This window comes from Callospermophilus lateralis, chromosome 1, assembly GCF_048772815.1.
Source record: "Callospermophilus lateralis isolate mCalLat2 chromosome 1, mCalLat2.hap1, whole genome shotgun sequence".
NCBI lineage: Eukaryota > Metazoa > Chordata > Mammalia > Rodentia > Sciuridae > Callospermophilus > Callospermophilus lateralis.
Genome location: NC_135305.1, coordinates 126,819,311 through 126,845,214, shown reverse-complemented (window position 1 = coordinate 126,845,214; position 25,904 = coordinate 126,819,311). Strand labels below are relative to the sequence as shown.

The 25,904-nt window shown below is 58.7% G+C and overlaps 1 protein-coding gene across 2 annotated transcripts in view; it reads right to left on the bottom strand.

Annotated features, from left to right (window-relative positions):
- Galnt9 (polypeptide N-acetylgalactosaminyltransferase 9) overlaps positions 1–25,312 on the bottom strand; it is a 61,734-nt gene extending 36,422 nt beyond the window's left edge. For both annotated transcript variants that reach the window (XM_076866230.1, XM_076866241.1), the window contains exons 1-2: positions 25,072–25,312; positions 81–261 (exon numbers count right to left, since the gene is read on the bottom strand). In XM_076866230.1, the coding sequence (XP_076722345.1) occupies positions 81–261; positions 25,072–25,312 (422 nt within the window). The remainder of the gene's footprint in view (positions 1–80; positions 262–25,071) is intronic.
- Positions 25,313–25,904: the final 592 nt, after the last annotated feature.

Genomic DNA, 25,904 nt, shown 5'->3' with positions numbered 1-25,904 from the left:
GATGGCCCTGCAGGCCCCTCCCCCATGGTAGCTCCTCGGCAGGGCAGCACATGGCCAGCTGGCTGGCCCTTGGCACTCACTTTTTGGGCCTGTAGTCGGGGATAGTCCTGTCCAGGGAGATGCGGTCGCTGAGCTGGGCATTGTAGCCATACTCCTCGTACTTGCCTTCCCTCTCCTGGCTGTCCTCCTGCAGAGTGGCCGCCACGCCTCCCTGACCCAGGCCACCTGGCCCCTCTACCAGGCCGATGGGTTTTGCAAGACCTGGAGGGGCACAGGGGAGGGTGGGTCAGGCAGAGTCCAAGGTGCCCCACAGACACCCACCTCCCCTCAGTCCCTATCCATTCCCATTCCAACGCCACCCCTTAGAAAAGACCGGACTGTGGTCAGGAAGAACAGGCCCACAGGAGCTAGGTGGGACAAGCAGGGGGCACCAGGTGTCAAGGGCAGCACCTCTGTGACACTGCAGTTGGCTGCAGGTCACCACCCACTGGGCTGAGCCTGCTGTAGTCAATCATCCTGCTCAGGTTGTTAAGCATGTATCAATATTGGCTTATCACATTAACATCAGAACCAATAATGGCATGGGGCACAGAGTCTGTGGACCTCTCAGAGGTACGTCAGACCAGCAACCATGTGTCAGTACCTCAGACCAATAACCAGTACTTCAGAGCAGCAATCATGCATCAGTACTTCACACAAGATCCAGCATGTTCAGGGTGTTATGGCTGTAGACTTGCATCAGTACTTCAGAGCAGCAACCATGTGTCAATAAGCTCAGACTATCAAGAGTATCAGTATGCTCAGATTAGCAACCATGTATCAATATGCTCACACTGGAACCATGCATTAATATGCTCAGACTAGAAACTATGTATCAATATGCTCAGACTAGCAACTATGTATTAATATGATCTGCCTAGCAGTCATGTATCAATATGCTCAGACTAGCAACTGTGTATTAATATGATCTGCCCAGCAATCATATATCAATATGCTCAGATTAGCAATCATGTGTCAATACCTCAGACCAGGTATCAATATGCTCACACTGGAACCATTCATCAATATGCTCAGACTAGCAACCATGTATCAATATACTCAGACCAGCAACCATGTATCAATATGCTCAGACCAGCAACCATGTATCAATATGCTCAGACCAGCAACCATGTATCAATATGCTCAGACCAGCAACCATGTATCAATATGCTCAGACCAGCAACAATGTGTCAGTTCACTCAGACTAGCAACCATGGGTCAATACCTCAGACCAGCAACCATGTATCAATATGCTCAGACCAGCAACCATGTATCAATACCTTAGACTAGTATATCAATGCTCAGGTCAGCAATGCTCAGTGTGGATATCAGATATTGGCTCAGGTTGTTAAGCATGTATCAATATTGGCTTATCACATTAACATCAGAATCAATAATGGCATGGGGCACAGAGTTTGTGGACCTCTCTGTACTCTGAGCTTATTTGGTCTATAAACTTGCCACTGGTCTGAAAAGCAAAGACTAGTGTATTGATGTTAAAAGAAAAAAAGAAGAAGAAGAAGAAGAAGAATTAGCAATTACAAAGAACTGAAGGTAATTGAACTTTCAAAAGCAAAGCAGCTGTTCTCCCAGCCCTGGACAGCATCAGTCCTACCATGCAAACTATTGCAAACCCATGCCTGTCAAGGGAGGCTACTGCTAAGGACGGCAGAGATGTGTCATTGGGGAGAGAAGCCAGAAGCAGTGGACACTGACCACCAAAAATCAGGAGCACAGGAGCTGCTCTGCAGGTCCCTCAGGGACCAGGCTAACTGGGAATGATCAGGGACTCCCTGGTGACAGACTGGACATCATGGGTGAGAGGGGACAGGGTGCCTGGGGAACCAGGTTGAAGAAAGATCTAACCAGTCATTGGAGCCAGGAGGGGGGGGGGTCTCAGCTCAGAGCATGGCTCCTAAAGGGACCAGGGCAGTGTCCATAGGCAAGGGCAGCCCTTGCTCTTCTTTTTGGGAGATCTGGACAGCTACTTGGAGTGGGTGGTAGGGGGTGGAATGTAAGCCAGAAAAAAAGGCAGAGGGACCTGACACTGAGCTGCCACCTGTCAGCTCCTGGAGAGGCCTCTGGTCTTCATCAGGCTGTGGACACGCAAATGCCCACCCTTCATCCTCCAGACCAGACAGAATGTAGGGTCCAGCCCTGGGGAGGGACTGAAGGCACAGGAGCCTGGACCCTGCTTGTCCAGGGGGCTTCTCTGTTTAGACAGCTAGGGTGTCCCATCTTGTGCATCTCCATGTTTCCAGGACATTCCACTTCAAACAGGGAAGCAGGGTGGAGGCTTACATAGGGGACACACACCGGGTGGGGACTGAAAGGTCAGGGTGCAGAGCGACTCCGTCTCTTATATTCACTTAGCATTGCTACATGATGGCCACACTGTTAGAAAGTCTGCTCTCCACCTTGAGAAGTCTGCAAATGGGGCTCCCAGGGCACGGGTGTCACCACAGAGCCAGTCTCCCTGCCTGGCCAGAGGGGCCTGTCCAGCCCGGGGCTTCCTTTCCATTAAATGTGAAACAAGCTGTGTTGAGATCCAGACATCCTGGAGGAACCCGCAGGGTGCCCCTCTGCCAGTCTCGCAGCCCGAGGACTTGGTTCCCCGGCTCTGGTGCTGCCCTCTTGCTCTGGGCACTGCGCACAGGAAGCTCTGGGCCCAGCTCTCACTAGCAGACAATTCCCTGGGCTCCTGGACATGAAAAATGAGCCCCGTCCACTGTCACCTCCGCCTGCACTGCCGCATCCCAGCTTCCCTCAGCTGCTGTTATTTTTAGTTAAGTGATGGTTGCCTTTGACTGTAGGAGGAATGCAGAGGCTCTGCTCTGGAGGCACCAACCTCTGCCCATTTCCCTGCCAGTGTGGACGTCCCCACCCGCCTGGCCTGCTGGCCACCAGTGCCTCATCCTCCAAGGTCATGGGTACGGCTGCAACTGCCCCGTAACCACACCCAAGCTCCACAGGACTTGTCCACAGGTGGATTCTCAGATGAGAGGAGCCCAGCCTGGAGGGACCCCGAGGGGGATCGCAGCTCTGAACTGGTGAAGGGTATCCAAGGTCAAAGCAGCAGTGACCGCTCTTCAGAAGCTCCACCATTCCCCAGAACCATGCCCTGTTTGGTCAGGTGGCTCCAGACCCACTGGCTCGCTCCTAACCTGGGCATGGGACAGTGGCCGCGGTGACTTCTGTACAGAGTACACCCTCTGCACAGCCCCCTCCTTCACTCTCCACAGCACTTGACGGCAGGTAAGGAAACCCAGGCACAGAGAGGTCAAGCAACACACTCAACGTCACACGGTCTGTGAGTGGCAGACCTGGCTCACACCCTGCTGGGCGGCCATCCAACCAAGGCTGCTGGGAGACCAGGCAGGAGTGAGCCAGAGTTCAGGGGCTGTGCTCATGGTGGAGGCCTCTGTTGAGTCAGACCTGCCTCAGCAAGTCCAGCAAGGACAGAACCACTGTCCCAGCTGCAAACCACTGTGCTCAGCCTCTTGAAAGATGCCTTGAAACTTCCTGCTGGTTTTCACTTCCAACTCCACCTGACTGCCCCTGGGTCCTACGCACCGGTCATTCCACCCTCTCCCTCCCACCTCAGGTCCCGCCCTATCAGTCCCAGCACCCCAGACCTGGCCTGGGCCATCTCACCCTCACCATACACTACCACTCACACTGTGCTGGGATCCGAGGACAGAGCCAGCAAGGACCATCCCTCCTAGTGGGCAGCCCATTGTGGCCTCTCCCCAGACCCGGCTGGCTTGCAGGTGGGTATCTTCCCAAGGCTGGTGGGGACGTGGACTCTCACAGCACCACAGCTGAGCTGTTCTCTGCACTAGCCACCCTGGTGAGTCCAACAGCCACTCAACCCATGCCCAAGGCCCCTGTACCCCTAGGGTCACCTTCTAGGAGGAAGCTCTTGCTGCCCCACTGGACAGATGAGAAACTGAGGTCCCCACCCAGTTCCACAGCAGATGTCCAGTGCAGCTGCCCTCTATAGCAGGCATCTCAGAGGTCACCAGAGCCCATCCTGAAGGCCAAGGCGGTAACTTAACAGCTGCTCCTGTGGTCACTGCCGGGTTGGGCAGGCAGGGCCCAGTTTGAGAGGAGATGCTCCATGGAGGACAGTGTTGGAGGACCACTCTGGCCGTCAGATGCCTCGTCCTGCCATAAATGGGAGCCATCCTGAGCATGCACTGTGTGGTTCATGGGATGGACCTTTCTGGCACTGGCCACATGACTCATGTACCAGCTGGACACTTCTCCAGGCAGGGAAAGGGGCTCCCGGCCTGGGAAGCCACCACAGCCCTGTTCTCCCAGTCAGGTGGGAGGCAGGGACAGTTGAAGTGTCAAAGCCAGTCAGTGCCAGGACCCACTGGCCAGCACTGGGATCCATAGGTCAGCACTGGGACCAACTGGTCAGCACCAAGACCAATTGGCCAGCACCTACTTCTCATTGCTAGGACATACTGATCAGTGCTAGGACATACTGGTCAGCACTGGAGCCCACTTGTCAGCACTGGGGCCTACTGGTCAGCACCAGGACCTACTGGCCAGTACCTACTGCTAATTGCTGGGACATACTGTCAGCACTGGGGCCCACTGGTCATTGCTGGGACTCACTGGTCAGCACTGGGACTCACTGGTCAGCACCAGGACCCCCTGGGAGCCTTACTGGTGTGTCCAGACAGAGTCCGAGCCCTGGTGGGAGCGCAGCCCTGCCCCTCCCTGGAGATCCTCGTGTCTCTCAGAGGAGCCGTCACCCACTGGCACCCAGGAGCCCCCTGCAGCCCTGGTGACCCCTTCCTGGGGTGTGAGTGGCAGATGCCCATGTTTGCTGGCCCTGTTCACTGCGGTGCCTCAGAGGGAGCCAGGGCATCGTGCGCTGTGTGGGGCTCAGCATGGAGAAGCCAGTTTTCCCTTTCGCCGGCTCCTTGATCTGTCCCCAGAATGACCCCATGTTGCCTCGTCCAAGGCTCAAGTGCATTCCACGTGATGACCTCTGACCCCCCGCATGGCGCCCATGCTCCTGTCCCTGTGCACTGATGGGGCCCTGCTCAGGCCATGTGCCCCAGTCAGAGCCGCCGGGTGGGAGCTTCTGAGGACCTGGGGCCGCCTTACTCAGGAGCCTGGGGGCTTCTTTTTGTGCCAGCAACATGTGCTATGGATGTCACACAAGGTCTAGTTCTGAAGGAAAGTCACAAATGCCTGCAAAGTTGTGTTGACATACACAATCAACTGGGGTCTGGCTGTGGAGGACAGCCAGGGCAGCGTCACCTGGGGCCTCTGTGTGGGGGCAGCCTGGGCAGCATCACCTGGGGCCTCTGTGTGAGGACAGCCCAGGCAGTGTCACCTGGGGCCTCTGGATGGGGACAGCCAGGGCAGCATCACTTGGGCCTTCTGTGTGGGGATAGCCAGGGCAGTGTCACCTGAGGCCTCTGCATGGGGACAGCCAGGGCAGCGTCACCTGGGGCCTCTGTGTGGGGACGGCAAGGCAGCCTCTCATGCCCTGTGCCATCTTTGCCCACCACAGCAGCTAGGTGAGTGCACATGAGTCCACTTTGCCCTCGCTGCCCACCCAGAGTGTGGTCCTATGTCCCTGGAGACCCTCTGTGACACCAAGTGCTCTTCATGTGAAAAGCTGGGTTGTGGCCACTCCAATTGCCCCTCCTTCCCTCATCCAGAGCCAGGACACCTCCAAGAGCTAGGCCAGGAGGGGTCAGTGCCAAGAGACCGCAGTGTCCAGCAGAGCAGCCTGGCCAGGTGGGCAGTGCCCCACACCTGGCCTGCACTGGGGGCGAGCAGGAGATGGGGGCAGATGGCCTGGGAGAGGCGACGGGACCAGGAGGGGACAGGTGTGCAGGAGAGTCCTGCAGACGCCGCCAGGCAGCAGTGAGGGGGCCAGGAGGGAAGGGGGCACTGAGGGCACCTGCCCAGGAAAAGCCAGAGGTGCAGCCACATCTGCCAGGTCCACAAGGAGCTGAGTGGACACCGCGGAGCATGATGGGGGCTGGGCCATGCGATCAGGGGATAGCGGCACAGCCATGAGATGGAGCCAGGAACAGGGGCCTGGGGAGGGCTGCGGGGGGGTGCCCCCCACCTGGGGACCTCAGGGTCGCCATGAGGCAGCCAGAGGGCCAACAAGGTGGCACAGAAGCCAGACACAGGTGACCGCAGAGAGGCCTCCACAGCAGCAGGGGTCAGGGAGGGAGGGCCTGTCCTGTCCTGGCCACCAGCCCTTAAGAGGGAGGTGGCCCCACCCTGTCCTGTGCCCATGTTTGTATCATTTTCTCTTTGCTGATTTCTTCGCATCCTCCCCTCCCTACTTTGAACAGACACTCTGTAGCTTTCCTGAAGTCTTGAGCAAAGGCAAAGTTCATTCCTTTAGAGCTTCTTTTCCTGAGTATCAATTCAAACTATAGATTGCCCTCTAAGTAAGAGCTGGGTGATCTTCATAAGAGACGTTTCATTGTCACTTGGTCCGAGTGCCTGATAAGTTTTGACACTGTATCCTTCTCAGAATGCGGGCCATTTGGAGTTAAGATTTTATTTGTAAACCCAGAGAGGACTTGTGCCTGTCCTGCGGTGGATTCTTGTGTGTGGGCACAGGCTGCAGGCAGCACAATCGACCTCCTGGAGGCAGTGACATGTGGCTGGACCTGCTGACTCTGGAGGAACCTGTGTCTGGGGTGGACTCTGGGTTGGGCCACCTACGGTATTACCAGAGCACATGGTTGTGTGGGGATCTCAGAGAGTGCATGGACCAGGCTCTCCCCGTGGCTCCTCGGGCATTTCCTGACATCCTGAGGGCTCTGGGAGGCACACAGGGCTGGCCGCAGGCCTCTCAAAGGAGTTGGGACTTTATGGCCACATTTCCCCTGTTAGGGAGGCCCTTAGCTGTCGCCTCCCCTAGGTGCGTTGAGGCTCGGGGTTCCTGTCCATTTCCCTTGGGTCCCATCTCTGTCTCTGCCACTCTTCACACAACCAGGGGCCCCTGGACTGCATGCCACACCTCTGTTCCCTGGCTCCCCACACCCTCCCTCTGAGTTCAGCCTGTTCTCCCCCCGAGGCTCAGCCTGCATCTGGAGACCCATCTGCCACACGGCCAGTGGGGACCTGCTGCTCCCTCCCTTCGCACACAGGTCAAATTTTGCCACCACTCCTGGTTGGCGGTCCAGCTGGATTGAGAACTCTGAGCTGGTGGTTATTCCCTTCCCAGCTCAGACACACTGTTCCAGTCTTCTGGACTCATCACTGTTACACATGGTCCTGTTTGTAAAGTCTCTTTGGTGACTTTAAGCTCTCTCCTCTCCCCTCTGTTTGTCTGTGGCCTCTCTGGGCTGCACCTGGTGGCTTTGTCCTACTGTGTCCTGCCGTGGGCACATTCATTTTCAGTTGCAGGCAGCATATCTTTCATTAATTCTGGACACCGCAGCCTCCATCTTTGGGGATGTTGTCTCTGCTTTGTCCTCTGTCCCTGCTCCTGGAGCACCTAGGAGACAGCTGCTTGGTGTGCCTCGCCCTCCCACTCACCCTTCCTGTCCCCTCCTCCCTGTACTACAGTCTGGGTCATTTCCTCAGGAATATCTTCCACATCATGAATTCTCTCTTCAGCTGTATTTAATTCCCTGTGTAATATATGTTGGGTTTTTAGTTTTAATAGTGATATATTTCATTTCTGGAAGCTCCATGTATATTTTTTTCCAAACTATGTATTCTTTTTCATCTTATCATCTCTGTGTTATTTCTATTTCTTTTATTTTTAAAGACAATAACGTGCCATCTCTCTTAGACTGCACCATTGTCCCAAGTCTCATAGATTCTTCTGTCACACTGGTTGACTCTCCCAAGGGTCATTGTGTGTTTTGTGATTTCTCTCATGGAACTATCCTCAGGGCTGGTTTTATCAGAGCATTCTGTGCAGCTGGAGTGGCAGAGGGGGCTCTCGGGGGCATTTCTCATCTGCCCTGGGCTCTGGAACCCACCTGGTAGAGCAGCGGCGCACAAACTTCACCTTGGAGATGTTTCTGCATGTAGACTGACAGCCAGGACTCCCAGGCGACCCTGTCCAGTACACATAAGCTTGAGAAGCTGTCGGCTACCCTGTGGCTGAGGGGTGGCTCTGTTCAGAGAGTGTGACTAGTGGCTTGTCCCAGGCTCTCCAAGGACTGGTCCCCATGTAGAACAACTGGAGCAAGCCCGGACTCCTTGTTTGGGACGATGAAAAAAATCTGGGCAAGGGTCATTTTTTTAAGCCAGTGTTGGGAATACACTGTGATAATGCAGGAAGGTGACAGTGAATATGTCACTTAGGCAGGCCACTGGGCACAGGCAGGGTGTTGGAGGCTGACATCTTGGTGGGAGGTAAGTGAGGGGTGGGAGTGGCCTGGGCTGGGTGGGGCTGGAGGCCTGGCAGTTCCGGGTGCTGGGAGCCATAGGGTGGGGTTTGGGTGGGAAGAGAAGCCCCTCCCTCAGGGCAGAGTTCTCCTGGGCCCAGTGAGTCCTGGGGCCAGCAGCATCGGCCACTCGGGGTGTGTTGGGAATGCAGACACATGAGCCCCCCCCCCCCCCCCCCCGCCACACAGAGGCCTGGGGGGGCCAGCCTAGACTGGACAAAGCCCCAGGGTTCCCACACAGGGAGCTGGGAACGGCCACCAAGGGCCCTCGTTCTGCACCTGGCTGTGCATGGAACTGCCTGGGGAGCCCAAATGCTCCTGGCCTCACCACCAGGGTTTTACCTGATGACCAAGGTGTGACCAGGATTCTGGGACTGTTAACCAGTCACCAGGGCTCTGATGTGTGGACAGATGAGAGGCCGCTGTCCTGGACAGCATGGCCTGGGCCTGGACCTGGGCCTGGTGGCAACAACCCAAGCAGGGACCACGCCCAGATGGCAGGAAGGAGCAGAGCTGTTCACGTGGGCACAGCGCCAGGCTGCTGGTTGGGGGGTGTGGCAGGGAGAGTCCAGGTGCAGGCAGGATGGTCCTGGCCGGCCCATCCCAGGGCACCTGTCCAACATGCTCTCCAACCAGCACTTGGGCTAGAGCCAGGGATGCTGTTTGGGTTCAGAGGCAGCAGTGTGACCTGCAAGAGGAGAAGCTCCTGTGTAGGGACTGGCGGAACCCACAGGGCCCCCCTGAAGGCCCCCCTGGGGAGAGGCTCCCACGTGCGAGCTGCTAACGCCCCGCTTACAGAATCGTCATTCAAATTCACTTCCTGTGGAACGTGCTTCTCTAATTACAAGAGATAATTCGGGGAGGAGACGCATCTTGGGTGGGCGTGAGCTGACTCAGTGTGGGAGCCCCGCCAGGAGACGTGACTCAGAGCCGCAAGGGACTCAGTTGTGTCCCCCGCGCCTCCTTCAGCTGCACACGGAGCAGACGTCTGTGGGGGCTCCAGGAGAGCCACAGCGTGTCAGGGCATGGGGAGCAGAGGAGACGGGACTCACGGGGATACAGCACTGCTTCGACCTGTTATGGCCACCGGGGGCCAAAGGTGCCCACTCTCCTAAGGTTTCAGGAGAAGGCAGCGGTAGACTTGTGTCTCCAGATATCAGCACCCAGTTCACAGACGGGAAGGAACCGCGTGAAGTGACCACATGCTAGGTCCTTGAGCCAGGCAGACGTGGACTGCGAGACCCCAGGCCTCCCCCAGGACAAAGGGACTTTAGACATGATCAAGTTGTGGACCTTGAGACAGGAGAGTGCCTTGTTTGTCCAGGAGGAGCTGAGGCTCAGGGCACTGTGATGTGCCCTTTGGTCTCAGCCCCATGAGGCCAACGCAGGGCCTCTGGCCTCCAGGACTGGAGCTGAGCCACCTGGTTTGTGGTCATTTGTTAGGGTGTCCCCAGCTAAGCTGCTACACTGGGCAGACCCAGAATGTCCAATTGCTGCAGCAGTGGATGCTGGTCCTGGCAGCTCCCTCCCTGGGGAACCCAGGCCGCAAAGCTCCTGCACACAACCGTGACGGGATCCGTGGCGTGGAGCAGAGCCGTGGCCAGCACCAGACACTAAGTGGGGGCTACACGGTGACTCTGGGATCTGCTGCCTAGCCCCTGCATTCCTGGCAGACAGGACCTGGGGAAGGGTGACTCCCAAAGCCCTGGGCCAGGAGGACCCTCAGGGTGGCTTACAGGGACGATCTGGACCTGCAGAGAACACTACAGCATGACAAGGGACCAGGAAGGCCACCAGCTACAGGAGGACAGGCGAGGACAGAGGGTAGCCACGTCCAGCCCATCCCGGGTGCCTCTGATGTGTGCTGGCCCCTGGTACAACTCCTAGAAACCCTCAAAGCCCCTCAGATTCCAGGTGGACACATGGGTCTGCTGCTCTTCAGAAGGACCCGGCAGCCTGAAGATGGACCTGCCCAGGCAGAGACTGGCAGGGGGGAGGCCCTGAGCACAGGGTCTCGGGACAAGTGCCATGGAGCTGAAGGCCACACCTCTGTTAGACCATGGAGATGGGTGAATGTCCCTCTGAACCTGTGAACGTGGCCTTGTTTGGAAAGAGGATCTTTGATGTGGGATCTCATGGAAGCTCCAGAGAGATCATCCTCTGCAGACCCTGAATCAATAAGCATCCCTAGAAGACTGGAGAGGGCTGGGGCTGACCCACAGAGGAGAGGCCCCGGGGATGCAGGTGCTGCAGCTGCTGGCCATGGAGCCCAGGGACCTGCCACCAGGAGCTGAGGGGCCGGATGCCTGCCCCATCTTGACTGACAGGAGCAACTCCTGCTGCTTACAGCCTGGTTGTCATCGTCACGCCCGCCCAGAAACAACCAACAGGAGGATGGAGTCAGGGAGGAGAGGGCCATGGGCGGAGGGACCACGTGGGCATTGTGGCCCTCAGCAGCCTCTGTGCCCATTTTCTCTATCAGCAGAGTCCTGTGTCTCTGGGTGGCAGTGAGCCCAGCAAGGACACACCTCACAGCTGACTGCTGCCTGGTTCCCAAGGCCCAAGTGGATCCTGCTGGGAGTCACTTCTAGAAATACCTAACGAGCCATCTCCACTGGAAGGTGTGCTTCCTGCTTTTTACCTGTGGCCTTTTATGCGTAGTCCTGCCTGGAACTAGAACTCAATGCTTGGAGCTGAAGCAGCCATCACGTGACCACTAAGGGACATGCCACAAAACAGGAAGGAGGAGCAGGGATTCAAAAGGATCTGGGTCCTCGGGGACATCCGTCAGCCCACAAGACCCATGATCAATGGAGTCTGTTAAGTACAGAGAGAAAGGACCCAGCATCTAGAGTCCCTGCTTGGCACAGAAGGTGGGAACCCTGCGTGGAAGAGCTGGCTGCCTTCCCCACCCAGCACTACCAGGGAAAGACCTGCTGGTCACCCCTCAACCCGAGCCCCAGGTGTGGACGAGCAGCCAGCTCCCAGAGCCCTGCAAATGTCCCTGCTGCAGAAGTGGGTCTGCACGCGGCCAGCCCCCTCCCTGGGCTGCGGGTGGAGATGTGCAGCTTGGGGGATGTGTGGCTTCCCAGCTCCGCGGCTCTGAGTCACTTACTCCCATCTGCCGCAGCAACTTGAGCCAACATTCCCAGAGACAGGAAGCATCCTGAATGGAGAGGCTGCTGGCCACAGGGCAGCCTGAGAGGACGTGGAGAGGACAGGTCCTGGGAAGGAGGGGGCGCTGCATGCAGCAGAGGTGGGGGGTGGGTGCCACTCCCACCCTCGGGTTCCCATTTGGTCTCATCCTGGCCAAGCTCAACCATTCAGACACACTGTCCCTGGGGACCCGCCATCACCCACGGCCACCAGAATCCCAGAAAGGGGACCAGCGGCACCTGGGCCCTGGCTGGAAGCCAGGTCAGACCCAAGGAAGACCACGGTAGGTGCCAGATCCCAACTCAGCGTACCCTTCCAAACAGCCCCCAGGGGGTGGGCAGGGCCTGGAGGAGGAGCTTTCCCCACCACGGGGGTGGGGGGGTGTGGGGGGTGGGGGGTGTGTGTGGGGGGGGTCTGGGTGCCGCAAAGACATTCCAGAAACGAGGAGGGGGGTCTGTCCTTCCAGAATCAGGGCGGGAGCTGAGGTCGAAGCCCCACATGTGACACCACTGAGCCCTCAGGAAGGTGGCTCCACCAGGACCAAGGTGAGACTGCAGGTCATGGATCCAGGACCATGCAGCAGGCCGCCCACTGACCACTGCTGGGCTAGGGCAGGCAGAGGCAGACTTCAGGCCAGGGAGCTGCTGGACACCCACCAGGACTCCTGCAGCATCCCCCACAAGACCGTGACCTTGGCTGCCTGCCTCTCATGTGGTGGGGAGGTGGAGGGGTGGGGACAGGAGGGACACCTTGCCCCATTTCTCCCCTCTCTTCCCTCACAAAAGGTCATTTGATGATCACAAAGGGAGACAAGACAAGGCTAGCTGGTTTGCCCCTGTAGATAACGTCACCCTGCTGCTCCAGCTCTGTCCACTCTCTCCAAATATGGCCTGATCTCCTCACAGCCAGGTCTCTAAGATTCCCCAGGGGCCCAAACTAATGACGCACTGTCGATGGCCAAAAGACACCATCCCCCTGAGGCGACTTGGAAGCGTTCTGCAGGACATGGCACCATCGATAAAACCTCACTCCCTGGCCAAGCCCAAGGCAGCGCTGGGCAAGTCTTCACACGACCCACTGTCCAGCAGCTACAGCATCAACAGGCTGAAGCAAGTGAGGCAGGAGGGCACCTCCTGGCCTTCCTAAGTGCCAACCTCACCAGCCTGCGCTGGACAGGCTGCCCACGCCAGGTTGTCCACTGACAGCAGGAGCAGGAGGGGCCGTGTCTACCTTGTCACCTCAGGATAGCCTGAGTGACTTCTGAGTGGGTGGGACAGTCACCCCGTCCTGTCCTCAGTGTGGACACACCCTGCCCCAGGACTCAGCTTCTTGAACCCTGAACTGGACCCTGCTGGGAAGTGCTCGTCCCAGGGCTCAGCTGAACTATAGAGGTCACCTGCAGGAAGACGCCTCAGGGGCCCACGCCCTGGGGACGAAGAGGAGAGTAGCCTCCACCAGCAGGAGCAGAGGACCCAGCCTGCTCCTGTTGGCTCACATTGAAGCCCAGAAAACACCCCATGAACAGGTGGGGCCAGCTGGAAGGACCAGAGCAGGGCTGGTCCCAGTGCTCCGTCCAGGCAACTGCCCGTCCCCTACCCCCCCAGGTGTACAAGGAGCTGGCAGACCAGGCAGGGTCCGGGGCCTCTGCAGGCAGGAGCCCAGTCATGAGCCAGAGTTAGGCCCTTACTGTTCTACCCCTGCCCTGCCCCTAGCTCATTACCACCCCCAGTGAAGACAGATAGCGTATGGTCACTGTGCCCACCTAGCAGCCAATTGCCTGCACTCCACCCCTGATCTAGATCCGACTTTACCCACATTCTTGATGCAAGCCAAAGCTCAGCCTCGCATGCCTCAGTTTCCCATCTTGTAAATGACAGACACGGTAGGTGCCTCACAACTGCTGTGGGGTGGCCAGCGTGGGTGGCGGGCCTGGCATGGCCCCGGCACCAGGAAGGCTGGCTCCCACTAAGGGCCGTTGGCATAACCCAGTTCTCCCCTGTGTGGAGCTACACGTTTCTCCCCTGCCTGGGCTGTCCCACCCACAACAGAGCATTCAGTATCCCGGCCACTCCCACCAATGTGCTGTCATGTGCTCCGCATCAAACGCCCTGACCTGGGCTCCGAGGGCAGCGGGTGGGCGGAAGCAACCTGGGGGAAGGGTGGTCTGAAGGCTGCAGACTGCAGAAACCACTGTCCCAACCAGCATCTGGGGCTAGGCCACTGGATAGGGGTCAAGTCAGACTGGCTCACACCCACGGAGCCACCTAGGAAAGAGGGAAGAATGTCCCCCACCCTCATGCCCAGGGCCTCAAGGGCTCCCTGTATCCCCAGGCAGTGTCTGTGGCTCCAGATCCCTGTCCCAGGGACAATGTTCACTTCAGTGCTGGGTGAGGACCAACCCACCTTCCTGGCCTTCTTTCCTGCTCCAGCCATTCCAGGTGTTGTTCTCCTCAGTTCCTGGCTTCACTCACTCCATTGTCTCCTCGGATATTTATTCACCCACCCATCCACTCCTCCATCCACCCACCTACCCAGCCATCCATCCATCCATCCATCCACCCAGCCATCCAACCATCCATTTATCCATCCACCCACCCATCCATCCATCCATCCATCCATCCATCCATTCATCCATCCATCTATCCATTCATCCATCCATCCATCCACCCATTCACCTATTCATTTATTCATCCATCCAACCATTCATCTATCTAGCCATCCATCCATCCATCCAGCTATTCATCTATCCATCCATCCATCCATCCATCCATCCATCCATCCAGCTATTCTTCCATTCATCCATCCATCCATTCATCCACCCATTTATCTATTCATCCATCTATCCATCCATCCATCCATCCATCCATCCATTTATCCACCCATCCATCCATCCATCTATCCATCCATCCATTCATCCATCCATCCATCCATCCATCTAGGCATCTAGCCATCCATCCATCCATCCATCCATCCATCCATCCATCCATCCATTCATCCAATTCACCCATCCATCTAGCCATCCATCCATCCATCCATCCATTCACCAAGCCACCCATTTAGCTATTCATCTATCCATTCATCCACCCACCCAGCCATCCATCTAGCTATTCATTCATCCATTCATTCATCTATCCATCTATCTACCATCCATCCACCCACCTACCCACTCAGCCATCTGTCTAGCTATTCATCCATCCCATCCATCCTACTAATCACTAAATATTTAGCAAGTACCTACCATGCACTAGACATCATTCTGAATGCCCATCCAAACTCTGCCTCGTTTCAACTCTTTCTTTCTCCATTTCTGCTAGCATTTCTGTGGGCCTTTGCATGCCTCTTGTTTAATCTCAGTAATCCTATCATGGGATAAGTTTTCACATTTTACAATGTGGAAACCAAAGCTTAGAGAGGTGGTGACCTCCCCAAGGTCACCCATTGGGATTTGGGCCCAGATCCATTCAATACCACATGTGCCACTCAAACCCCCCCCCACTAACCGCCATGATGCCATCCTGAACTCCATGGGGACAACCCTCTCTCGTGCTCCTGTGAACCTGCATGCCACTGACAGCAACCTCCTTCGAGAACAGATAACACAGGCTGCTGCTCCCCTCAGGATATGGAGCTCAGGAAGCCCTGGGCACAGACTGCTTACTCTGCACTGCATGGGACTCCTTGGGAAACACTGTGAATTGGACTAAGCCACCTCCTGGTCCCCTCCCCAGCTTCCTGAGGAGCTGGAGATCATGCATTTGGGCAGAGGCAAAGCTTCAACAGAAGAGGACTCAGGGTTGGCCAGTGGAACTGGGTAGGAGGGTCGGGTGGACAGTGGACAGCAGGAAGGAGAACTGTCACTAGGGACGTGCTAGCCAGCCCCAGCAGAGAGATACCCTCTCTACTGAGCAAGATCTTGGAAAGAGGCACTATTCCCAAGGCTGCCCCCTTCCCAGAGCTGACCAGGAGGCTATGAGGCCAGAATGTCGAGTCTCTACCAAGGCTGGCAGTGGGGCAGTTCTGAAAACACTGTCTACTCCCACCAGCGAGCCCACCACCATGTGCTCAAGAACCTGGACTGTCACAGTATATCGTCTCAGAGCTATGGGAGTCCCTTGCAAAGCCGGCCAAGGCCTTCCTTCCTTCCTTGGAAATAAAAGCAGGACCTGTGGGCCTCAGGATGGGCTGTCCAGGGCTGACTGGGCCGAGCGAGTCCATTAGGTATGAAAACAGTCCCTTCTTGCTGTACAGTATAGGACGTGTCATGCCCTACACTGCCCACTGGGCTGCTGTCCCACCTGCCTCCAAGGAGGCCTGGGGCCACGGGGCCTAACCCCTCCTCTGCCCTCGCCTGTCCTGGGCCCTGTCTCCTGGTGGCAAAACGGGCTGCAGAGCCAATGGCCGCACAGGAGTTGCAATACCTTCAGCCACCGCCTCTGCTAAGAGCATAGAGCAGCCTGTCCCTTGCCTCTTTCTGAGGTGAGGGGGTGGGAGCTGGACTCATGGTGCAGAAGGACGGTCTTCTCCAAGGTGGCAATGCTCAGGAGCGAGGAACGTGGGGACCAGAGCCCAGAGAGCAGAGGCAGTGCCCACCCAGCTATAGTTTGCTGGTCTTTGGCTCCATCTGTCTCATCTCCCCTGTTCTTCCACTCAGGAAAGGTCTGGGCAGGGGCAGAAGCCTGCTCTGCAGCCTCCCAAGTCCCCCGACCCTGCAGATGGCGCCACGCCCACAAACACTGACCCCTTCTCCCCCAGCAACAGGGGTCTCAGCATCCCTGGAGCATGATGCATATTATGTAATGCCTTTCTTCTGAAAGGAAACACAGATGAAATGTAACCAAACATATGCTTTAAAAAAATCCATCTAGTGCTATAGCTGTACTAAAAAAAGAAGAAAAAGAAGGAGGCAGTTTGCAGCTCACCGCAGACCGTGACCTTGTTTCTGCTTTCCTGGGAAACGGAAAATCCCAGGAGAATGCTGGCCTTCCTGCCCAGGTGGCCCACAGCCCCTGTCCCACCATCTCCCATCCAGGGACCTGTCCATGGCGCTGCCCAGGCCTGCCCTCCTCCCTCTCCCCTTGGCTTTCCCCCGTCTCCCCAGTGCCCATCTCCTTGGGCAGTTCCAACGGCGTCCATGCAGGGTACCCTCTGCCATCTCACACACCTATTCCAGCCCACCCCTGTCCTACTGACGGACCTTATGCACCTTTACTACACCAATTCTAAGCCAGGGTTGCTTGTCTCCAGGGGACACATGGCAAAAAAGGGAGACACAGTGGGTTTTCACCACTGGAGATGGAGGGAGGCAACAGTATTCAGTGGGTGGGGCCAGGGGTGGGTACAGCTCATGACAGCCACAGCCTACAGTGTACACATGCCCACATCCCACCCCACAGAGCCACATCCCGCCCTGCAGTGCCACATCCTGCCCCACAGATCCACACCCAGCCCTGCAGAGCCACGTCCTGCCCTGCAGAGCCACGTCCTGCCCTGCAGAGCCACGTCCCACCCCACAGTACCACATCCTGCCCCACAGAGCCACGTCCAGCACTGCAGAGTCATATCCCGCCCCGCACAGCCATGTCCAGTCCCATAGAGCCACGTTCCGCCCCGCAGAGCCACATCCTGCCCTGCACAGCCATGCCAGAGCTGCAGAGCCACATCCTGCCCCGCAGAGCCATGTCCTGCCCCACACAGCCACATCCCACCCCAAAGAGCCATGTCCAGCCCTGCACAGCCACATCCAGCCCTATAGAGCCACGTCCCACCCCACAGAGCTACATCCCGCCCCAAAGAGTCACTTCCAGCCCTGCAGAGCCATGTCCAGCCCCGCACAGCCACATCCCACCTTGCACAACTGCGTCCCTCACTGCACAGACGTCCTGCCCTGCACAGCCACATTCCTCACTGCACAGCCGCGTCATGCCCCACAGAGCCACCTCCTGCCCTGCACAGCCGCATCCTATGTCTTGGTCCTCACCCCCACTAAACCTCTCACAAGCAGCTAGCCAGTTGCGACCCCTGGATTTCAATCAGGAGCTCAACTTGTAGCTTTGTTTCCAGGCTTTTATAGAAGTAAAATCATATTTTTATCTGCATTAGTTTTCTAGAGAGATATTTGTTATTAAAACTGTGGCTAGTCGTGCCCAGCTTGTCACCTGCACAGGGGCCCACGTGAGCCATGGGGTACTAGGCAGCCTCCACTGTCTGTTTCCTGCCCAAGGCTGAGTGCGTGGCATCCCAGCCTGCCCACCACGAGATCCACCTGGCGTCCACACCTCTGTGGCCAGGCCTCTGTGGCCAGGACACCCGGCTGTCCAAAGTCCTTCAGGGCTAAGGCTGGTCAGGGTGGTCACCAAGGGCCTCAGAGTCCCCAGAACCAGCACTGGGAGGACACTGGGCCTCCAGTCTCCCCATGTTCCCTTGAGGCAGCCTCTGTAGGTAAGCTGGACAGGTCCAGATGATGCTGGTGATGCCCTCACTCAGCGCCAACTCCCTGCTGGACTGGGCTGCTCTCCAGGGCGCCTATCAGCAGCAGGGGTCTGTGAGACACAGATGCCAGAGTCTACCAGTCTGTGAGCTACGTTGGGATTTCTTCCTCTGAGATCTTCCTGGAAGCCCCAGCCCACCAGCGCCAGCCGGGCCCTCGACCCCCACCCTGCAGCAGAGCCTCACTCCTTCCCATCAGGGCAGGGACGGCAGGGCAGGAAGGAGCCACCGCTGGGCGGCAGGAGTCCATCGCAGTCCCGGCACCTCGTGGATTCCATTACTTCCCTGGCACCCACCAGGCCTGGGATGCAGCGTCAGGCAATCGCACTTGGTTTATCTGCTTTAAAGTGAAACATCAGCAGCTCCGGCACCTGAGGGGCCTCTGCAGAGGGACAGGGCCTCTCAGCCAGGCCAGGGGCAGGGGCAGGGCTGCTCGCAGGAGCAGCTGGACCCCGCGTGGGCCTCGGGCTATAGCACAACATGAGGAGGAAGCTATGGGTGCTGACCCAGGGACGGAGCCATGGGCACACGTGGATGGCTCCGGCACTGACCCACCTGTCTCCCTCTCAGGGTCTGGGGGTCTCGGAGCCCATCCACTTCTCTCCCAGCCTTTGGGGTCCAGCCCCGACCCAGGACCACATCAGTCAGCATCAGCTGCCAGTCCCTGAAGGGCGCCTCTCCCCAACATCCCACCCCCCCAGTTTTGAACCAGCGCGGGAAGCAGATGGCACCCCAGCCCCTTCCCCGCAGACCTGAGGGTGCACTGACATCCGGCAGGGCCAGCAGGAGCATCTCCCAACCTTAACCCCAAGCCAGACACTGGCCAGGCCCAGGGAAGGGACAGGACCCTAACGAGGAGGGCGGGAAGCATGGCCTCTCACAGCGTGTCCAAATGCACTGGTCTATCCTGTCCATCTGACCCAGCACCACAGAGCCCCTCTGGCAGGACACGTCCTGGGGCTGGGAGCCTGCCTTCAGTTCCCATTCTCGCCCTGTCAGGGAAGCCAGGTGACCTGGAGCCCTGCCTCTACCCCCTGTGGGATCCGGCCTTTCACAAGCTCTCCAGCCCCAACTCCTCAGCAATTTCCTTTAAATTGGCTCGTCTTCTGAATTAAATAAATTTGCTTCTTAAATAAGTAATATATCCCTACCAAAAAGAGAAAACCTGCATCATTCGCCCAAAATATTAGTAAATAGAAAATGAAAACCAGAGTGGCAATTAAAGTCTACCAGACGTGCTGCCAGACCCCGAACCCGGGGATGGTTCCGCGGAGCTAGAGGGAGGCTGGGGATTTGGGGAACTGCCACCGGCCGGCACTGTCACCAGCATGGCCAAGAGGCTGAAGGAGGGTATAGAGGGGACGCTCCTGGCACTGAGACCAACTCTCTTCAGGCCAGTTCTGGGTCACCTGTTTTGGTAAGGAGGGGCTCTGGTGCCTGGCAGGCTCCTCCCTGCCAACTCCTTCGGCTTCACCAGGCTCTGTGGTGGGCGCCTCCCACCCACTCCCCAGGGGAGGAAAGTGAGGCACAGGAAGGCGAAGATGTACCCTGGGTGAAGGGAGGAGCTGGCCATGCTCTTAAGGGTCCTCAGCAGTGGGGGCCTCGCCCTCAGGGACACTTCTGGTGTCCCAGATGGCCCTGGCGGGCAGCAGAGACCAAGGACCCGTCAGGCCAAGGGCAGTGTGGGTCAGATGACTGCTCAGCACCAGGGGGCAAGGTCTCAGCCACCCTGGAAGCTTGCTTTTCCCATCTGCCCATCAGCAGGACCATGGTCACTTGCCAAGGTCCTGTCGGCCGACTGGGGACCTGAGGACAGGGGCCGGAAGGGCTGGGAGGTGGGTTCCAGGAAATCACGGGCTTGCTTTAAGACCAGCTAGCTGGTGGTCAGCACTGTCCTAGGTGGGGCCCAAGTGCTCCTGGGGCACAGCATTCCAAGCCACCCTCCCTGGGAGCCTCCAGCACTTTCCAAGCCCCAAGGGACACTGTTAACATCCTTCCTAGGTGACAAGGCCACCCTGGAGAGTGGGGAAGGGCTGTTCATCAGGACCCTCAGGTCACCACAGGGCCTTGGGCTCCTGCCTACACCCAGCCCTACTCACCTACCTAGACCCCAAGGTTGGCACCAACGCCCCTGTGTGAGGGTCATGGTTACTGCCACACAGCGCCACATGGGGGCCTCACACCACAGGCTTCTCCCACAGTCTGAGCTGCAATCCTGGGTGGACAGGCATGGTCCCATGAAGGCTCAGGGGAGGATCTGCCTGCTCCCGGCTCCCAGCAGCTCCAGTCATCGCTTGGTCTCCGGCCAGGGCAGGCTGGACGGTCCTTCCCACACAGTCCTGGGCCTGGACCTACACAGTGGCTGGGCTGAGCACAGAGGCCTCCCCTTGGCCCCAGCCCTCTCCTGGCTCAGGTCAGGGGTGGTGTCCATCGACTATAACTCCCAGTTCAGACCAGGCTTGGCGGTGCCCACACTCCTGTGGTCAGTCCTGCCAGGATCGCTAGTGAGGAGGTGGCCAGCAGCCTAGACAGGAAGAAGAGGCAAAACCTCAATTCCCTGACCTCAACGGGGGACCGGCTGCTCCAGGCACGGGCACAGCAGCGGGGACAGTGAGAGCTTGGGGCCTGCCTCGGGGACCGGCCATGCAGGGCTTTGTTTCTTGGTATTCAGGCAGCAGTGGGCAAGGCGTGGGGGGCCATGACCCTGGAGTCAGGCACAGCAGCATGTGGGGGCCAGACCCTCCCAGACCCGCAATTAGAGAAAGCGTCCAGCATACCATGGCCGTCTCCCGGCCACCATGACTCCGCTGCCTGGCCTGGCCACATGGAAACATTGTAGCTCCTGGGGAGGAGTCCAGGAGGCCGAAGGCTGAGGGCAGGGCCCATGGCTAACCTGCAGGGAGCAACTCTGGAGTCAAACCCACCTGCTTAGGAAGCGCCACCCTGAGGCTCCAGAGGGAGGTGTGAGCTGGACAGGTCAGAGGGAGATGGGCAGAGCCCCAGTCCTTCCCACTGTGTCTCAATCCAGCACAACAGGGACGGGCATCCCCTCGTGCCAGGTGCCACCTGAGCAGGATGAGAGGCAGGCTGGGCATCTTCCCAGGCTCCAGAGCAGGCCCCTCAGCCATGCCATGTTCCTGTGGCTGACACTGTCCAGGCTTTGCCCCCTGCAGCCAGAGGGCCTGGCACACCTGCTGGTGATGGACATCCCCTCCCCTCGCCCGGCTTCTCTGGTTCCCTGTGAACAACTCCTGGTGCTGGGCATGTGGTACCCCACGCTCTGGGACCCAAGGGTGGCCTAGGGAGGCCCCTTCAGCACCAACAGCCACTGGACTCTCCCCTGCCTACCCACCCACAGCCTTGCTCCCTGGCCAGGGCTTCCCAAACCAGGGGCCACATGCTGACCCAATCAGCCTGCAGGACCCCATTCTCAGCAGGAGACGGGCATGGTGTTAAGTAGCCCCAGTGGCCCTGCCAGAGTCTCTGCATTTGGAGTCAACTCACCCTCCTGATCTGGTGGCCGCGCCCAGGTGGCCCCACCCACACCCCCCTAACAAGCAGCCTCTGGAGGCAGCAGCTTCCAGGAGCGTAGACCCTGCAACTCACGGGGTAGCTGTGATTCACGGTTGCCTCTTGAAATACATTTATTGAAGCCAAAGCAATGAATCATTTCAGAAGCGCGCACGCATTCGCAGGTATCCGGGAGCCCCTGTGCATGGGCACCCCCACCTTGGTGTTAGAAGCCCCTTCCCTGAGAGGACGAGGACAGGCAGGCAAGCTCCCAGAAGCCAGGAGGGCCGGACCTGCTTCCTGAAGGATGCAGGGCAGTGGTATCCACTTTCCAGGCAGGCAGAGGTCACACACCCCAGGGCCTCTCTGGCCTGGCGGTCTGCGATATCGGCTAATAACTGCATAAAGGGAGGTCCTTCTGAAGCAGGTGCCTCTTTCAGCAGCTGTCACCACCTAGTCTGAGAATGACCTTGGGCAAGCAGCCTGCCTTGTGCCTCTTCTATCTTGAGACCCGGCCTTGACCTCCTCTGACTGTAACTCGCGCACTGTGCACCGGGCTGAGTGGGCGACTTTAAAAACCACCCTGGAAAGCCAACAACCAGGATCAAGCCACCACTTCCCATCCTCAGCATGCCCCTAATACTGTCTCTCCTCTTCAGGGCCCCCGGCAGGAGGTGGCAGGTGGGACTCCTAGGTGCAGTGAGGCCCCTGGGTATGTTCGGCGCCCCAGGAGAGACCCTGCTAGCAGCTTGCCCACTCTCTCTCCCTGCCACATTGACCAGCCACAGGTCAGACGCCAAGAGCAGGGGATGACAGGACATCAGAGGGTGGCGCCTTTCCCTCTGTTCCCTGGCTGCAGAGGCTCCTGAGCTTGGTGTTTACAGGCTCACTGAGCCACTGCAGGCACAGGAACGGGGTTCTGTGCTTTAGGCATGATTAGGGTTTGCATAAGGGTGGTTTTCATCTGTAAACATTTCTTCTTGCCTTGAGCACCGAATTCAGAAGCAAACACTCCTGCCATCTGGGGGACACCTTTCCTGACAGAATCTCCCTCCAGGCCTGAGATTTCAACCTACACCCCACACAGGGGCTGCAAAGCTCAGTGAGGTGTCCATGTGCAGATGGCTGGGCCAGCCATAGAACGGCCCACTCCGGCCTGCTCCCCCACCAAAGCCGCTGGCTCCCCCTGGCTCTAAGGAAACTGGGCCTCGTCCCCCAGTACCTCCTTTCTCACAGATTCCCTGAAGCCAGGAGAAATCTCCAGGGAGCCGCTGAGGCCGAGGAAATGTAAGTGACAGATCAATCTTGCTTTGGATTTCTCCTTCTCCCTCCTGAACTCTGCCGGATTAGCAACTGGCAGAAACTCCTAGGAATCAATCTCAGATTTCCGGGACCTGAAATAGAACCGGTGGTGGAGAGACCGGGCTGCACCCTCCTGGATGCACTCATGGATTTCCTCAACTCCTGCGATCCAGGAGGGGGCAAGAATGCATCGGGAGGCCTCAGAGGGCCTCCCTGCCACTGGACTGTGCCCTCCTGGGGACCTGCCCAGGAGCAGTGACAGATTCCGCTGTCTCTTGTCATTTCCTGGAGCAAGTATTGAATAGCTCCTGGGTTTAGACACTGCTGGGCACACAGGTCAGAGAGAGGGACATAATGTGGCCCCAGCAGAGAAGGAGAGAGAGGGGACCAGGAAGAGGCTGGGAGAGGAAAGAGGGATGGTGGGAGGAGGAAAGGATTGGGGTGGAGGGGAGAGAGGGGGGGAGGGAGGGAGGGAGAAGAGAGAGGAGAACATTTAAAAAGAAAGGAAGAGGGGGAGATGCGGGGGGCGGGTGGGAGAGCGGGTGGAGAGGCTGGGGAGGGAAGGTGGCACGCCACGTCCCCAGTCACGTCATTCTCTCCCCACTGATGTCAGAAAAAGTTGGTTGAGGGTCCAGGCTTTCTCTGCCAAGGCTCCTGGCTCCTGCTCTCAGCGGGCGAGGCAAGCGGAGCAGTTCCCGGGGCTGCCGGCCGTCGCGATGTTACACAACCCCAACGAGCTGCCAATGTTTTTATATAATCCTCCGGTTCTCCCCATAAAACAGACCATAACACCCTGGCAAATACACTTCAATAAAGCTCTGTGCTATTACCGGGGCACGCCACCTTCCAGGAGATGAATCACTGCCGGAATGGCCAGGTGGCCGCTCCAGCTGAACTTCTCCTCTCGTGGCTACAGGAGAAAAGCAAAGACCAGAAAAGCCAGGGAGCTGGCCAGCCATCCCCGGGGAGCCAGGTGTTCCGTGGTAACCAGAACGCACTGAGGGGTCTGGGCGTGCTTAGCTCTCCAAGAGTGAGCCACCAGCAGGCCAGATGGTCCTCAGCCTGGGGACACACTAGGTAGCCCCTTCAGGCTGTGGCTCAGAGGCCCCCCTGCAACCCAGGCTCCCACAGAATGGGCCCCCAAAGGAACCTGTCAGAAGACCCCAATCTCCACCCCCCACACATGTGGCACAGGGCAGCACACAGATCCCAGCCCCCAGCCACCTTCTTTGTGACCCTGTCCCTGGCACTTCCTGGAAGAGGTTTGCTGGGGCTATCAATATGGAAAACAGAACAGCCTAATGAACCAGAAGGGAGAAGCCCCTGGTAAAGTGGGCACACCCAAACATTCTCCTTCCTTCATCCTGGCCAGGGGGCAGCATTCCTTGTGTCCATCCTGCCCATCCCAAAGTGGAAAAGTATTCATTTCACTACTGTGGCCAGTGGCCTTGACCTACACCGACACCAATGCTGACCTTCCCAGGGTCCCATGGAGCAAAGGACACTTTCAAGGCTTTGGGGACTCCCAGGAGCACAGCCTCCATCTATGTGAACAGTTAGCTCCTGCCCAGCCCGGCTGGACCCTGGACTTCATCTGTCCACACAGCAGCCAGGCCTCAGCATTTCCCCACCACAGAACTTCGTGGCACAAGCCCTGAGCAGCCCAGATGGGATTCTGTCTGGGTCAGGGGTCACAGCCTCAGTGGGTCCCCTGTGAGCCCCAGCGGCAAGGACAGGACATCAGCCATTTAGAGGGCAGCACCTGCCCCTCCCTCCACCTCTGCAGAAGGATGGGAATAAGCCTGACCTAAGCCCTGGGGGCCGGCAGCCTGCCTTCATCCCTGGACCCTGGTGCTGCCTGCTGCCAGGTAGATCCTAAGAACCTCTCCTGAAGTTCCCTCAAGTTCTCCTGGGGAGTAAGTTTGAAGTCACCGGGTGGGAGGCTGGGGTCCTTCCCAAATGTTCACTGGAGGAATGAATGACTGAGTGATCATCCAGGCCAGCCTCTGCCAAAGGGAGGACTCAAAGAGCCTTCACCTCTGTCTGCCTCCCCGCCTTCGCTCCCACGGACAGACAGAGGGGCTGCTTCCAGTCCTGCGGCCTAAGGCCGGGGTGGACGTGGGTCCTGGCCCCTTGGCCCAGCGGCGCGCCCCCACTAGACCCTGCTCCGGCCGCTCACCATTGAGCTGGTTGTAGACCACCTCCTCCAGGTGGTCCAGGCGCTGCAGGATGGCTTCGCGGTCAGCCAGCGCGCCCACCTTGGCGTGCCGGCTGCGCACCCGGCGGTCGGCGCCGCGCACGACCTGCACCAGCGCGGCAGAGCGGTCCTGCAGGCGGCAGTACACGGAGAAGAGGACGATGCCCACGAACACCAGGATGTTGACCGTCAGCAAAGTTTTGATCTTCCTGGCCACCGCCATGAGTGCGGCTCGGGCGGGGCCGCCTCACCGCGGGGCATCCCCAGGAGCCTGGGCGGCGGCAGCCTGGGCGCGGCCGGCCGCTGCGGGGACCCTGGGCCGGCGGGCGGGCGCTGTCCCTTCAGCACCGCCGTCCGGCGCGCAGGGGCTGCCCGGGGCTGCGCGCGCGCGGCGCCGCCGGCATCCTCCGCAGGGCGCCCGCCCGGCGCCGAGCGGCCTGGCCCGGAGGCGCGCGGGGCTCGGCGGCGGGGCCGCTCCTCCCGCGCTCCTGCCCGCGCTCCTGCGCCCGCTCCTCCCGCCCCGCAGCCACGGCGCCGGTGCGCAGTGACGCGGCCTCGCGCTCATCAGCATGCACGCGGCGCCCGCCGCCCCGCCCGCCGCCCGCGGGACCGCCCGCCCCGCCGCCGCCGGTGCGCGGCCCCGGCCCGGCCGCCGGGGAGCGAGGCCACGGGTGCCTGCGCGGCCGCGGAGCCCCGCCCTCCCCGCGCCCTTCCCGAGGCTCCCGCGCCAGCGCCGGGGATGAGCCCCAAACTCGACTCCCGGCAGCCGGGCCTGCGCGGGTGCTGGACCAGACTGGCCACCCGCGTGGACCCCT